The sequence below is a fragment of the Belonocnema kinseyi genome, chromosome 5 (genome assembly GCF_010883055.1).
Source record: "Belonocnema kinseyi isolate 2016_QV_RU_SX_M_011 chromosome 5, B_treatae_v1, whole genome shotgun sequence".
In the NCBI taxonomy this organism is placed as follows: domain Eukaryota; kingdom Metazoa; phylum Arthropoda; class Insecta; order Hymenoptera; family Cynipidae; genus Belonocnema; species Belonocnema kinseyi.
In genome coordinates this window covers 120513446-120530912 of record NC_046661.1, presented here as the reverse complement: position 1 = coordinate 120530912, position 17467 = coordinate 120513446, and the positions used below count along the sequence as shown (strand labels likewise).

The window sequence follows — 17467 nt, the reverse complement described above, 5'->3', positions numbered from 1 at the left end:
AGTTCATTTTAAATCCCTAATCTTATTTCTTGTTCCTCAAACTCGAACTTAAAGCTTCTGCTTATGATTTTATTTTATTATCCCGACGTTTGATAGACGTCACGAGACAACGAATTTAAATTCACGAGCGCTCTTTGCAAGTCGTTAGTCGAGCCGTAACAGACGTCGATTTAATAATAGAATGCTTAGTGGATTTGGGGCTAACGCGTTACAATTTTTCGAGTGGTTCCGCTCATATTAGAGGGTTGGTTGGATAATCGTGTGGGTGGAGGGGGTGTGATCCTGCGAGGATGGATACGTGAGTGGCATGCGCAAAAGATGAGAAGACGCGAACAGACCCTCGAAAAATTCCCGTGGCACGTAATCTATTTGTCGGACGACCACAACGCCAACTTATGCCCCCTTAACTCAACCTGCCCACTTCCAAAGTTCCACAAATTTCATCCCATGAGAAATTTGATTTTAGGAAGAATTTATTTGTGGCAGTTCATGGAAATAAATTACTTGTTAGCCATTTGCACCTAATATAAGGACGGCGATTTGTCGAGCTCAGCCCAGAGGGCAGCACCGGGAGTGGAGACATACCTAGAAAGATTTTCAAATTTAAAGAATTCCCGATCCCATTACAATTTCACTTTCCGGATTTCCAGATTTCTCGCTTACCCTATATTAGAAACAGCATTTTTAGAGTTTAGAAAATGACGATCGCCATGGTCTCTAGTGAAAGATGGAGGGTATTGTCGGATTCTCGCAGAGTGTATGTAAAGAAGGCTCCCTGGATTTAACTTTTAAATGGGCGCATACGTGTAAGATTTTAATTCGCCATGCGGCCTGGACAGCGAGCGGGACCAAGCTCTAATTACACTCGAGGGTCTAATTATTCCCTCGGGAATAATCAGACTGGCTGTAAGAGATAGAGGGAGAGCGACAGAGAGTGCGCGGTACTTTCCTTCTCTGTGAGCCGCTCCACCCTTTTTTTCGCCGGAAGTTGAAGATTTTTAAAAATGCATTACCATATTAAATGAGTTACATGCTTAACAGTTCGTTAAAAATCTACCTTAAGCTGCCCATTATCCACTGCATTCCTCGTTAAGAAAGAGTTACAAAAAAAATTCATTTGCAAAAAAGAATATTTAATTTTTGCACGGCTTGCTTTTTCATGTGAGTTAAGGGCCGTTTTTGATGGGAGTGGAATGAATGTCAGGAAGGTAGAGAAGGAACAGTAGCACGGAACGTGCGTGACGGACGGGTGACTAAATCGTCCCTAAAATGCAATCATTTGGACTTTGGACCACCACCCTTTCATCCCGAAAAATCTCACATCGAAGTTCTTGCGCGCCTCGATAGAAAAAGTTCGCGCCTCTGATCTCACCGCGCGCGAGCACGCCGCCAAGATTTAGGGTTCTTTATCTACTTATTATGTCAGCTCGGGCTAATTGGGCATATTTGAGGATCTCCCAAACCGGATGCTCGCACGTACCTTATAAAAGAACTTAACTGATTCTCCCCTCCCAAACTTCCTGACCATATCATCAATCACTTAAGACAAACATTCATTTTTATACCATTATTTATTTTATTAATGAAGAAAGGATAGTTCTTTAAAAATGTGAAGTTAAATATCTGAAGCAAACGAAAAATCAGTTCCTAAAGTGGGCACCAAGCCCTAAAATGTTCCCCCAACTGACCCTCTCGTCACTACCACTCCTTAGCCGTCCATCCTTCTCCCTCCAATGCCATATGTTCCTCTCCTCATCCCTATAACCTGCGGAGTATTTCATCCCTTAACGGCTAACGCCACCCCCTCCCGAATATTAGTTTTCCACTCATCATCCTACTATTTTCCTATTCTCCCGCCTTTTCTACACAATATACCCCTTGTCCAGTTCTACTTCTATGGTATTTTTAGGTATTTTTATTTCCTATAACTAGAGAATTATTATAATTGGTAGAAAAGTATCCTTTCTTCGACAAAATTTTGAGTTTCTATTTAAATCTAAAGGTATTTTTTTTAATAGGCAATTTGAGAGACGAACGCAAACCCCTAAATATTTCAAATTAAACTATGAAATTATAAAATTATAATATTTCTACCAAATATCCTACATTTGTAGAATTAATGCGTTCGCCACGCACGTTAAGGTTTATTAAGGTGATTTATGGGAAGGAGTTGAACGCACTGGCGATTTTTAGACTCGAGGACTTCCTTCTCTTTCACACCCACATGCGGATGAATCGATTTTTGTCGTGCCCACTGCAACAAACACGAACCCACGCACGTTTCGCAGTACGTCACAGGTGCTAGTGTATACACGATTTATAATAAAAACGAAAGCAACGTGAGGGTGAAAGAGGTACGTTCGAATTTCAATAGACTCGAGACCGGTCGTTTTGATAGTTCATAAAATCAAACGGATTTTTAATCGGCGCCTTTGTAATCCAAACCTCGTCTTATTAATTCTCTTCTCCCCAGGTGTACACTGTACAATTTTGCAAGCAGCATTTACCGCCTGTGATTTTACTGGCTTAATTTATTTTTACTTTTTCTTTTAGTTTTGAAATTCACCGCCGTATTAGATCTTACGAGCTCTGATCAGGAAGACTTTTTTCGTCCCAATGCAATCTCGAGGAAAAAAGAAAGTCCCATTGAAATCTCACTGAGATCTTGAATAAAGTCCCGATGCAGTAGGTTATATGAGGCAAGTCAGGAGTTAAGGAAAAACTTTTCTTAAAAAATGTTAAATGTCGAAATAGGTACAATGCTACTAAAAAAGTTTCATTTTATTTCACGTTTTGAAGTTTTGCAAGGGCTGACGAGATTTATATCTGAAAAACGTACTCCCTAAAATAGGACCGGAAAAGTTCCACTTGATTTTTTCATTCAACATTTCTAAAATCTTAAAAGGTTTTGGGGACGAAATTATTTAAAAGGTTTTACTTTTTTAACTTTTTACGAGTGATGTTTATATTAATGTCCCAAAACAGTCTCATTTAATTTTTTTTCTTGATATTTGCAAAGGATCTATACAATTTTTTGAACAAAAGTGCTGAAAAAGTTCCATTTTATTTGTTTCGAAACTTTTACAAGTGCTGTTGGGAGTCATGCCTCAAAAAAGTACTTCTAATATAGGAATGAAGTGCCAAAAAAGTATAGAATATGTCTGGTATTATCTCATTGTTTTTTAATTTACAAAGAGCAGAACATATTTTGAAAATTTTTGGTAATTTAGTTCAACGTTAGCAGTACTTTTTGGGGCACAAATCCCACCAGAAGTAGAAAAATTGTTGAAAAAGAATAATATAGCACTTTTGTGATACTTTTACCTCTAGTTAAACTCATAAAAATGTTAAAGGAAAGTTAAGTTGGTACTTAAGTACTGATTTGTATCTTACCCAGTAAAGTGCTTTAGGGGAATAACAATATTTGAAATTGACCAATTTTGAATATCTAATTTATTTATTAACGAATATTTTTGCTTACTTAGTGCCATAATAATTTTAGAAAGCATTGTAATAAAAATGATTTTTTTCAAATTGAAATCGTTGAAAATACTTCACATTAGAAGCGCCTTTAATGAAGCCATTTCTTATTCGTTTTTCATTTTTAAACTTTAAATAAGAGTATAACTTAAATTCAATCTTGAATAGATGTGAAATAGTTCGTTTTTAAAACCTTGCTAAATTGTTAAAAAAAATTCGTTTTTAAATATTTCTCTTTTGAAATTCAAGCATATTTTATTTCATTTGCCTTGCATTATGAATGACTTAATTTTTACTACTTCCAATTAAAATTTTTTTCTAAACAAAGGGTACACTTCATAGTATGAGATAGACTGTGTAGCCGGACTCTATACACTTATTTTTTATTTCTCTAAAATAGTATCAAGGCATACAAAAAAATAAAAGTTTCATGTATGTTTTTTGGGTCGCTAAATCTGAATCTAGTTTTTGAAAAGATTAGTCTTTCTGGCGATTTTTTAAAAACAACACAGGGTGCGGCATGGTGAGTGAGCGTGTTGCTTTTCAAAAATGGAATAGAAGAAGTTTACTGGTCTAGTTCACCGAGCATGATATTTTTATTTGTTTGTGTGGCTGTCCTCAAAGATTAGTGTCTTGTATGTGAAATCTTGTAATCAATGACTCGCTGAAGGTTCTCCGCCTATAATATCGCGTCAGGGCGGCTGGTTGTTGCGGATCTAAAGGTTGTGTACAACGCACTGTAGGAAGGCTTAAAGGATTTAGCGTGGTTTCCAGTAACGCTACAATGGATGCGGTCCAACGAATTAGCGATCTGGCGTGTATACATAAGCGAGTTTCGTACACACCGGTATCCCATCCACACTCCAGATCTGAACAGTACACATCGAATAAGCGTAAAAGACCTTCGTAATACGAAAAATTACTTCTATCTCCCAGAAATAAGCCGCTTTTACTCAAAAGGTATTGCCACAATAAAAAGAAAATACTGAAGGACCATTAAACATAAATCCTTCATGAATAAATCACCGAAAAATGATTGCGTTCATTTTCAATTCGACCACGTATGGATGCTGCGTCTACAGAACCTGGAATTGGAAATTATCGAATAGACCGACAGACGAGTCATTATGCGGCGGTGCGAACAACCGACGGACGAAGAGTCGGTGTCGAAGCATATCACACATCTGGACAATCGTAAAAAATCCTAAGAAATTTGCGAAAACGAGAGAGGATGCTTATCTTATCCGGATTTTTTTTCAAGAAGATTGACGACTTGATTTCTTTTTGCAAAACGTAAGACCTTGACCAAAAAATGCAAAAACACTAATTAAAACTTGTACAAAAAGTACAAATATAAAAAAATGATTCATTAGAACATTTACTGTGAGTTCTAATCCATTTACTACTTGCTAATTGAATGGGTGCATCCGAATTCAACTAATTAGAATTAATAACTAAATTGAGTTAGAAGAGGCCCAAGCCTATGAAAGAACGAATTTTTTAGATATAATAAATAAATCATTTGAAATTTATTTATTGATTTCTACCAAAAATGATGACTTTTCTATCATAAAATATGATTTTTTTAAATAGTTCAATTTTCAACCAAATAATTAAATTTTCAACAAAACACATCATTTTTAACCAATAAAATGAATCTTTAACAAAGTATATCAGTTTTTAACCAAGTTGTTTAATTTTCAATCAAGGATGGTAATTTTCTACCAATAAAGACGAATTCACAACAAAATGCCTCAAACTTCAACCAAATTGTTGAACTTTCAACTAAAGCAGATTCATTTAATTCTTAAATGCTCGAATTTTCCATAAAAAAATATTAAATTTCCACCAAAAACAGTTCCGTTTTCAAAAAAAATTCTAGTTTGATTTTAAAGTCAAAAGACGAATTTTTTAGAAGAGAATCGACTTTTTAACCTCGAAAGTTAAATTTTCAAAAAAAGATGAATTTTTAACTAAATAGTTGAACTTTACAACCAAAAAGATTAATTTTTTGACGAAAATATATTTTCAACCAAAAAGACGATATTTTAAGATAAAAAAATTTTCCTATCAAGAAACAAAAAAAGGTCCATCCAAACTGTTGAAATTTTAAGCCAAAAAAAAACGAATTTTCTGTAAAATAGTTGAATTTTCAACAAAAAAGTTAGTTTTCAACCACAATGTTGCATTTTTAATATAATAAAAAAAGGAAACTTGAAACCACGAAGATTATTCTTCTACAATAAGACAACTTTTTAACTAAGAGAGATCAATCTTAAACAACAAATGTAAAATTCATGTTTTCTGTTCAAAAATTAATCTTAAATAATTAAAAAACGAACTTTTAATCAAATAAATAAATTTTAAAACAATAAGATAACCTTTAAAAAAAATTACGTAGTAATAGCTTTTACCCAAAAGGTTGTATTTTCAAATGAAAAATATCAATTTTCAACGAACATTGTAATAGAAGATATTTACACCAGAAAAGAATTTTATTTTGAATCAAAAACCATTAAATTTAAGCAACAAAGACGATCTTTCAACAAAATAGTTGAATTTTCATTTGGCTGAATAACATAGTAGGATAAAGTGGATTTTCATAAATGAATTTTCAGTTACAAGTGCATGAGAACCATTTTCAATTAGCAGTGCGTGAAATTTAAATTACATTTATAATTCTGAAGGGCTTTAATCTTCATGTGTTTTTTAACAGTGTGCAGAAGGAGTTTGCATCACCCAAATAAACTGAAAATCCCATTTAAGTGCGGTTTCGGTTCTGGTCCAAAATGACCTTCACTTATATCGAAAACAACATTTTCTCGCTCCACACGTAAGCAGGCAGGACTACATGAATAATTTCTGTTGCATTTGGACACATGATGCAACCTGATGCAATTAATGTGCTGATTGTGCTGTCTTCATGTTGTTTGTCACGCTTGAATGAGCAGCTAATATGAAGTTCTAGTTGCAGCTTGACAACAGCAGCATTCCAAAAATTGTCAGTACCTTTCAATGTTTCCCCATCAGTGTCTGGTCAGAAATAGGGAAATCTATCCTTAGATCACATCACAAATGAGCGAGGGAATTGTCTCTTGAGTTCAAGATCTTAAATACTCGAAACAAAAACAACAATTAAAACTCGGAATGTTCGCCTCACGATACGCCCCCAGTAAGCGTGCATCGTTACCATTCTTCGCGGGTGATTGAGGTTACGTTCCGTGCATCCAGGACGTCACAATGGCGCCAAGATCTCGCGATCTCTCGATCCGAGGCTAAGGGCAATGCTCGCGCCTTCGTGTTAATGAATACCTCTATCCGTGACCTGTAATTACATTGAACGTTCTCCACGCCACATGGTGAGCGCTTGCGTCCGACCACATGTCCGTCAGTCTGTCCGTGTCTACATTTATTCAGTCGGTGCTTCAGCTGGGCACAATGACCAACATTATGCACGGGTCACAAAAAGTCAAAGACGATAGAGAAAAAGGGAAACCGAAGCTCCCAAACCCAAGTCTTTTCAGAGTTAATGAGGCAGAATGTTTCACAACTCACTCCTTAGGCGGAAAAAGAACTATTCAGTAGTTGAGAGATCTTTTTTGTTTCAATTAATTTCATGGAGAATATAACAGTTATGAACATTATGACGTACAATTTCAACACTGTTGGAGATCAAGGAAGTCACTGAGAATAATTACTGCTTTCATCCACTGTATTCGGTGTTAAAATTTTTTTTTAAATTCTTTCAAGTTTTATCGGTTTTTAAACTACCTTTTTCTTGAAAAGTAATTACCTTCGTATTCCTCATTCCCTGGTTCCGAACCTCTCATGTCACATATACATGCTGCTGTCGAGAAGAGAGGAAGAAGATGGGTCAAGAAGCAGTGATTTTACCGGTTATTTATTAATTAACAATGCCCATTAACGATCGTCCAGACACAGAATATGAGATTGCCTTTACCCAAAATGATTCAGCCCTCAGAAAAAAGTTCATACACGAGGTGATTTTTAATTCTGAGACTTTAAATTTGCAGAGTGACGATTCATATTTGAAAAAACTTGTAAACATTAATTTGTGGAACCTAAACATATGGATTAAGAACTCTACAATTTAATGAATCATTGCATTTTTTATTATTATACTACATGAATTAGCAATAAAAAATAAAACTTTTAAACTTCCTTATAAAACACCAAATTATTTCCCAAATTATAGAGATCTGAAGAAATATTAAATGAATCCCACATAAGTTCAAAATTTTATGGGATTAAAAAAAAATTTTTAAGTATTGCTATGCAGAATACTTTGAGGATGTTTCAACAAATAATCAAAACCTGACAACTGAAAGATATCCATAAAGTGGATGTCTTGAAAATTCAAAACTTATAAATCTAGAAAATTTTCCTGAAAAAATGTAATGCTTAAAAAAAATCCCGAAATAACTTGAAACTCTTTAATAGAATTAATATTTCAAAGAATTCTTTTGACATCACTAGAATTAATTTGAAGGCATGAAGTACTGTTACGGAATTTTCCGTGAAACTAAGCTCTCAAGTATAGCGCTAGGATAAGTATTACGGAATTTTCGTAACGTTGGCCCTGAAAAAAAGAAAAAAGCTCGAAAATACTCTCACCACCCGACAAGTCGTATTTTAAAAACCTTAAAATAATATCAAAATATTTGAAATCTCTTTAAAACTCTTTGAATTTATTTTAGATCCGTTTAAAGTATTTTTTGAAACCCTGATATTAGTACATTTGAATTATTTGGAATTCAATTATTTAAGGCCTCCCTTTAGTTTAATTTTTTTTATAATTATGCAACTGAAATTGTTTCTTTGTCTTTTATTCTATTAAATAAATATCAAAAGTGAGTGACAAAGGTACAAAACAATTTAAAATGCACAAAAGACCAAAACAATTAACCTGTTGGTGGACCTGCGTTCGGGAGCGGAATGGTTATACTGCAACCCGACACACAATATTGCACGTCGGGTTGCCGCACATGGAATGTAAAGAGTAATAAATTAATAATTAATTAAATTAATATTGACTGTATTATTATACAAAAAATTTCACGTGCATGAATCAAATAACTTGAAAAGAAATTAATAATACACTCAAAGTTGTATTTGTATCAGGTGGGTACCAGGGTACTCTGGATGTGCACACTAGGATTTAAAATTTTTGATTTTAATTATATTGATTATAATTTTTTTAGGAATTAAGCTTTTATTCTGAAATTATTGCAGATTTTGTATTCCTCATTTGTATGCAATGACATCGAATTCGTTTACACTGTGAAAACTATTTCTTTGAAGCGACAAAAGTGGTTTGAACAAAAAATTAATCATAATACTCGTAATATATTTAATAGTTTTTTTTTTTTTAATTCATTCAATTATTTTATTATCTATATTTTATGAACAATCTTCTTTAAAAACGAAAATTATAAGTATTACTGTGTTAAGATGCTTGTAGAAGAAAATTGTTCGCAATTTGACACCATATAAATAAATAGTGAAATGAATTTATTCAAAAGTTATCTTATTCATTCCATGTAGACCACACTGAAAATTTTTTGGGCGAGCTGCTCGCCCACGTGGTAGAGCTGGAACACCAAATGCGTCGCGCGCTGCTCACCTGCAACTTGGTACACATTCTCTCTCATATTGGGCACGCTCTGTTCCCACATTGGAACAGCTATAGTCCCAACGGTATTGGTACAGTAACGCTCCCTTTAGGCGGGAGCACGGAATCCCCACGCTGAGTTTCGTGCGGAGTTATACAGTTATAGTTTATACTCGTGGGGCAATTTCATTCTCTTTTGTGGGTCTGCTGCGTTCCCAACACATGGGAAAGGATCTGCTCGCACGTTTGGTACTATAGAGTATAGCTTACTTAAAAGTGGTCTGGCCGCTACACCAACCGTCGCGGTGGCGCTGCGTTGCTACTAAGAAGACAGCTGCTTGCCCACATTTTTTTCAGTGCAGGTATGATTACACAACAAGATGATCTACAGAGCATGCGCAAGTGTGCAGTGCAATAATGAGCCCATAACACTCTTACAAGTATTATGAACTCCTATATGTTACATAATGAGTTTGCCTCCTAGGTAAACAATATACTATTATTTTACTATTTTATTTCTTTATGAGATTTTTGAAATATCAATAGTATACCTAATGGAAAACTATAGGTTCAGGATTCAAATATACCAGGGGAAACTGTTTGAAAAGTAAGTGATATCGATTAGAGACTGAAGATAGACTCTAAAACTTTGTTTTATTAGATAATCGATCAATTCAGTCTAGACGATTTAAACCGCATTCAGGTTAATCAATCTAATTAAGCTTGCGGGACAGGTTTAAGAATTGTGATGTGTGCAGATAGACAGAGAATAAAATTTTTTAATAGTTGCACGATGTGTAAAATGTTGAAAAAGAATCAAATTTTTACAAAATTCTAATTGCGCTTTAAAAAATTTAATTCAGGTTCTAAAAATCACCCCGCATATGAGAAATCAAAACTGGGGAGAATTTTCATCATGGAAAAACAATAATGAACGACTCGCGACGATCAGACGGATAATTACGGTCATTAACGTTCTCGCACGCGTACAAACCGATCGCAAAGGGATTGGCCCCCTCTGCGAAAAAGGTAGTCCTGACTTATAGAAGGATCCACTCACCCATGGCATCTGAAACAAAAATATAAAAATCTTCGATTAATGGAGATATAAACATGAAAAAGTGGACGAATTAAGTAACTTGCTTAATTTATATGTTTTTATCTTCTATATTAGGATATCCCGAAAAGCATGGGGTAAAACGGTCCTCACTGGTAAAAGCAGGTTTTTAAAATAACAGTTCTTATGAAAATAATTTTCCGTTGCCGCTTCTAGTTTTATGAAACCGGAAAAGATACAAACACTATTATCACTATTTCTGCATGCAACAGCGATATACTCCACAGTCCACGCCTTGGCATAATAAATAGAGGTAGACCAATGAGATAGGTTTGAAAGACCATCGTATCTACTTGCCCACGTTGGAGATTATCTCCTGGAATTAAATGACTGACTGCACTGCCTTCGAGGTTATGTAAGACTTTGTTAAGAACGTAAAAATCGGTATTGTGATTCCAAAGAAGAAGTTTTCATTCGGTGTTAACAATAATAATAAAATGATTACTAAACGACCGTTTTGCCCCAGATGTCTATTTTACTCAGGGTCATTGAAAATTGCTCCAATAATAGTAATAATATTGAACAAAATGTAATAATCAAAGTATAAAATAAGTATCGAGTTTATGAAAGGAATCGCTGTGCGTGGAAGATGGCAAATTTTCAAGATCGTTTCGCTGATCTGGTTTAATTTGTAGCACGTTCTTGTGCGAGCGTTGACGAGGTCCGAAGCGAGTTAGTTAAGGCGGCTCCGCAACGGTTCGTTCTTTCTTGTGGAGAATTTTTGCCGCTAAAACATGGCCCCTAATTAATCTCGGACCTCACGACTTCTATCCTCTCTTTCTCTAAGCTGTTTCCTCTTTCACCTTTTTGGAGACAATGCCCAGCCCAATGACTGACGAAAGAAATATTTCTTCATTCCAATCCTGACTCAACATGTTTATGAAATACTACATATACGTTATAAAAATACATATAAGTGCAAAGAAACGAGCCACTGACAAAGAAATTGAAATAAAAAGTTTAAGGTGTGACATCTTTATTGTTAAGCTTACGAGTGGATTTGAAAACATTGTAGCTATGAATAAGGAAAATGGAGTGCAGAGCGGGTTGAGTTGCAAGTAAAGAAGACAAAAAATTGATGCCTTCCATCCCGGAAAAGAAAACTAACATCTCGCTCTTTTCCTGTAGCAGAAAATGCCATATGGGTAAATGAAAGTGGAAATTCCGCTGTCATCTTCTGATGTATGCTCGTCACGTGGTTCCGTATTAGTCAAGACTTTTAGTCTATTAGTCCTTGGCTTCCGTGATTGTTGGATAAGTGACTAGCTTGCAAATTCAGAATCAGGAAGGGAAATATTCGGAGACTCCTGCACAAAAGCTGAACGATTTTCAAAGTTGAAATAAAACTTGAGTTACCCAGCAAAGAGGAAATTCCATTAGGATATATCCCGTCAACAACTCAAATAAGGTTCCACTATAATGCACCAGGTATGAGACAAATCGATACCATTAGGCAACAAAAAGGAACCGCTCTTGCTGAAAAGTAACCCAAGGAACGAGTTCTGATAGAAACTTTTTATACAGAACTCATTTTCTACCTCGACTCACTTAGAAGACTTTACAAGTCAATTATGCACCTTATACACTATGATACAAATTTCATATGTGATTGAAGTTTTGAACGTTCAAATAAACGAAATTTTTTACTGATGACATTGCAAACCAGAAAAAGTGCTAAAATTTTTGTTCATTTATATTGGGTTTATATTGGAAATAATTTATTATTAAAGAAGAATTATAATGCTCAATTTAAATTGCAGTTGAAACAATATTTATAGATAAAATATAAATGTCGAAAAATATTTTGTTGATTTGAACGTTCAGAACTTCTGATAATAAATTTGATGTTTCAATGAAAAAAATCTAATAAAGAAGCTAAGATTATAAAGATTCATTGATCGAATATCAACGATCTAAAAATAACCCTAAAAAAGAGTCATTAATTGGAGTCTCAGTTCTGAAGAATGCCAACTTTTACTTGAAACGCAAATCTACCGAGCCACCAATTTTTTCTAGAAATTGTATTGTAATTCCTACTAGAGAAAGGTTTGTGGGTGGTTACGATCACTACGCATACCTAGAGCTGCAAGTTCCAGGATGCGTAATTAATACGATCTATGCAAGCGTATCTAGTCGGCCATGACAGCATCCCAGTATTACTGCTGCATTACCATCCATGCATGGAAGAGTATTTAACCCTTTCCTTAAGCATACTTCGTCTCCAGTCTCAACTAACGTGTCTCAGCCATTTTTAGATCCAGTTATAACTCACAGGTGAGAAGGCGGCAATTTATAAGTACACTACTGAACAAGACGTGTAAATCAATCAAAATAATATTATGTAAATAGAAAAGAGAGCAAAATTAATCTCTTCTATTTTTTATATTGTTTGGTTTAAATTAGTTCAAGTTGACAAGACTGAGGTGTTTCCAACAACAATCAATAGTCCATTGATCGATGATCTAATTAAAATCGACTCGCGGTCATTGATCGTACCGCGAACTGACACGGCAGGTGTTTAATTCTCGGAGGGTTAATCACACCACGTGCTTGCGAAACTAGGTCAACTTTTTAGAGGGCGAATGAAGCGAGAAAGGAAAGTGAAGGGCGTTGATGAGCAATTAATTGGTGTTCTATGAATTTAGCAGTGGTTACCGCGAAAAGAATCGGGACCAGACTGCGGCTCGGGCACTTCTTGCGAGTTCCTCCGGTAGACGACTGGCGCAGCAGAAGGAAGGGAAACCTGTCGGACGGTCGCTCACATTGTGGAATTTTAATTATAAATTAGTTGATTAACTCAACAGTGTTTTTGTCCATGGCGACAGTGTTCTCGGCGCGTCTCACACACCCAAGCATGTGAACCAACCAGCAGTATTTCCCGCGACTTCACACAGCGGTTCTCCAAAAATTCATATCCCACGAGATTTTTCCCAATCCAATACAGATTTACTCAAAACTTGCAGTACTAGAAATAGGGAGGATATTTGTAGGCATGAAACTCTTCAAGATCATCAAATCGAGACTAGGTACTTGTGTCAAGGTTACAACTTTATTTCGGTAGAGGACAACTTCATTCAAGAAAACTCGAAATAATACATTTGTATGTGGTTTTACTGGTTTTAAAGCAACTGGTCTTTTTACTAGAAAGATAAAATTTTAGTTTAATTTTTTTAGACAAACTGAGTCGCATTCTAATTAACAAATAACAGATTTATTAAAGAAGACATTATTTTCATTCCTCTTGCCTTGAAATGATTAAGCGAATATCGATCTTTTGGTTGAGAACCTTCAATAAGAGAATCGGCAGAGACTTTGGAGAACGCCAAATCTCTGGCATGAAACACATTCAATGGGTCCTCGGCGACAGACATCGTCGGCACGCTCAGTATTTGGAATGTCCTTTCTTTCATATTAAATAAAATATTCTCCGAAGCTTCAAGCGAACGAGACGGGATTCCCTCTATAATTCAGCTAAGCACAAAAACCGATTTGTTAGAATATAATTAGAGCTCAAAAATGCTTATACACAATCTTAATTTCTTGCTTATGTTCGACAATTTTCTCGACACTTGCAGGCATCTTTATTGGGTCAATGTTAAGGTAGAATCCAGACCCAAGTAAAGAGGGAATTTATTATCCGCACCTGCCACTTGGACAAACGATTCCAGATGTCGTTTCGTTGTTCCCAAATAGGGACCACTTGTCACTCTTTACGAGACTGCGTGAAGACCGACAGAAAGATAAAAAAAACGACAATACCAAAAACCTCGGATCTTACTTTGTTGCCTGCACACCTCCTGATCCAATCGCTTTAAAAAAACAGGAAGGATAATAACTTTGAAGATTCGGCGAAACTTTTCATTGCACCCAAAAGGAAACTTAATAACTTACTAACGAATTATTTTATTAAAGAGAAGAGCTTACTATTTTTCTCGAATATGATCTTCCGGAATTGGAAAAGGTTATCGATCAAATTAGAAAAAAAATTTATTGTGAGACAAGTTTTCCTCCATAAAGTTAATGGTGCGGTTGTTGAAGAAGTGGACACCGGGTCGGAAGAGACGTCCAGCGATGGTCGCGACCGTCTGGTTCTGGTTCTCGCATACCGGGCGAAGCGACCAGCGCCGCCGGCACCGCGTCCTCCGGGCAAAAAAGTACAAGACTGTGACCCGACCGGCCTGGTCCTCTCCTGCCATTCGCCTCGAAACCGCCATACTTTTTTGCCCGACACTCCGTACGAACTGTCCGGTGCAAACGTCAGCAGAATTTAAAATATGCAACGCCGGGACTCCAGCGCCATACGCGATGTAATAAACTCCAACCAGAATGCGCCACGAATGCACAAGCCCTCGAACCAAGAAGTAAATACACAAAAAAAGCAAACAAAATAATCAAATAGAAAAAATATTTTTATGCATCAAGAATAATTCAGTCTTAGGTCTATTTGAGTATTCATTTTTAAGTAATTTAAATCTTCAATCCTGCGAAAAAATTACCGACAGATTGAGTCTTTCCTGCTTTCAAGCAATAGCAATGAGAATTAAACCACATATTTTATTACTAAAATTAGCCTAATACCGACAGCTGGTTAAAAATTTCGTGATTTTTCAGGTCTTCCGAGTCTATTTTTGAAAAAGTTTTAATCAATTCAATTCAATTTCGATACACCGTAATCGTTGCAGACAAATTACTAGAATCATAATTGTATAATTGTTAATCAATACAAGTTATATTTACAATTTTAATATTACAATTTTCAATTAATTCATTCGTTTCATCTTAATGATCCTTTTATATAAATGGACAAAAGAATAATTGTAAAGTTTAAAGCTTCGCTAATTTTAAACTTGAAGCATTCTCAGTGTAAAAATGGTTATTTCAGGACCTTCAAAATAAACTAGTAATTTATTTTATAAACATGCACAAAAAAAAGCTCCGTTACATTAGAATCGTATTATCAATCAAATTTCACGATTTCAATATTCTACATATTAATCTAATTAAAAGCGTTCATGGTTAAAAAATTACGAATTAAAAATATTAAACACATAACTCGCTTCGATATAAATGTTGAAAATTAAGCAGTTTTAACGTTACTGGCATTTTAAATTGTTTTTGAATGGGAATACTAAAAAAAACTGTAAAAAAATTTGACTCTTAAATCTATCAAAATTATAAGACTTCAGCTTATCAGTTTTTAAAGTTTAAGTTTGATGCTTCGACAATTGAATTGTCAAAAACGGTATGGTTTCTTTGAGCTTTCAAAGTTTTAGAATATCAAATTTAAAACCGGAATCTAAAACACTGGAAATAAGAAAATTTCGTTTAAAAATCGATAGTTATAAGTCAAACCCTTCAAAATGGAATCAATTTAAATTCAAATATTACTAAAAAAAATTTTAAAGAAATGTCACATAGTAAAATTCTAGGCACTTTTTCGAAATTCCATGTCTTTTCCAGACGTTGTAAGAACTCTGTAAAATATACGATGAAACCGAAGTGATATCACATTTAAATAAAACACTACCAATCTAAAATAAAAATTCCTTTTTCGAGAAGATCTTTTAAAAAAGGCTTCATTCTCCAGTGTCTGGGTCCGCGAGATTGAATCCGTTGATAAAGGGAAGAGCAGTCACTAGGACGCAATTCTTAGGGACGAAAAAGCTGCGTTATCATTAAGTGAAATGCCATGTCCACTATCTCCCGCCTCTCTCTTCTTGTATCCTCCGACAGGATCTCTCGTATACCGTACATCCTCATCCCCGAGAGAAGAGACGATATCGTCCCGCGAGAATAATCCCGGCTTGAGTACCGTACGCACTCGTGTGTGCGGGAGAGTACCGGGTTATTAATAAGGTTGGCCCTATCTGCCGCAATTAGACGCAAACTCTCAGCGCTACGTGAGAAAGATAGTGCGCACACTCTCAACTTCTTTTTTTCATATCTCTCTCACTCTCGCAAACTTTAAGTGGATGTACTTTAAAGTGGATCCTGCATTATTTCTGCAAGAGCTGATCACCGAGGTATTTCTGAATTTTGGTACAGAAGGGAATTTCTGAAGATTTGGAAAGGACGGTAATTATAACGAATTAAAAGGAGTTGTTATCCTCCTAGACGCAACCAGAAGGCGTCACTCTCTGAATACTATTTCCGCAAAGCCACCGCTAGGCGCGCATTCTTCCCGCGAAATTCAAACATGAAAATAAAATCTGAAAGTTGATGAAGTGAGAGCGAAAAGTTTCAAGTGTCTTAGGCTTCAGAGTGTCTGAAATGAAAGTCTTTTATACCAAAGCGAATGTCCTTCATTATATGTCCCTCTTTCCCGAACGGTAGTGTGTCTCTCTTACTCTTATCTTGCGCGAATGTTCTGTTACGCCCACCGGGGCTATTCGCCTTGATGGTGGCCATACCATTACACGAGTTTTGATCGCCGGTCGTTCCGCGGTGAGAGTTCGCCTTGCGATTTATTTGCGTATGTGCGTATGTGCTGGCACTCATACAATCTCAGCCAGCACTCGTATGCCTACTTTGTCAATGTTGCATCTTTCGATCTGCCTGAACGAGAAACCATTCTCGGTCGCTATAACGAGGATATTCTGCACGACGATTTCACACGCGCATGCAAATCCGTCGCGTAGAGAAACGTGTCGACACACCGGAGAAGGTGAAGACAGTCTTTGGCACGCCTTTAGATCTCCAGCATCCGTGGTCAATTCACGCACAAGAATAATAGTATGTCGTCGAAGAGCTAATAAAAATCACTTCAGCATTATTTTCATCTTTTTTTCTTATAATTGAGTGTACCAGGTAAGAAGGGACCACTTCGATAGGAATGAGCTTTGACAGAAAGGAAGGACATTTCTTTGGACCTAACTGTCCAATCAATTCCAGGACTTAAAAGGACAAAAATTTTTACACTCGGCGGCTACTTGGACAAGTTGACGGCTATCTCGAACACCATTTACCGGACAAGGGAGATAATAACACGTAGAAGTAAACTCGTTGCTTCCCATATGCCCCCCTTCCCCCTCAACTCTCTTTCCATCAAAGGGTCGCTGTTTTCTTCCTGTAACTTGGAATTTCACGTGAAAAGTAGTTAGCACAAGCAGACTTGCTGAGAATGTCGACAAAACAGTCTCTCGCCAACGGAATCGTCAGCTCGGACCTGCCATTTAACGTACCTTCCTATTATTCTTCTTTTTCTTTCTGTACTTTGCCATTTTTAGCTGATCTCAATA

The 17467-nt window shown here is 35.9% G+C and overlaps 1 protein-coding gene across 4 annotated transcripts in view; it reads right to left on the bottom strand.

Annotated features, from left to right (window-relative positions):
• The window catches only part of LOC117172358 (homeobox protein homothorax), a 417138-nt gene that overhangs the window by 206098 nt on the left and 193573 nt on the right, over window positions 1–17467 (bottom strand). For all 4 annotated transcript variants that reach the window (XM_033360195.1, XM_033360196.1, XM_033360197.1 and 1 more), the window contains exon 8: window positions 10173–10181. In XM_033360195.1, the coding sequence (XP_033216086.1) occupies window positions 10173–10181 (9 nt within the window). The remainder of the gene's footprint in view (window positions 1–10172; window positions 10182–17467) is intronic.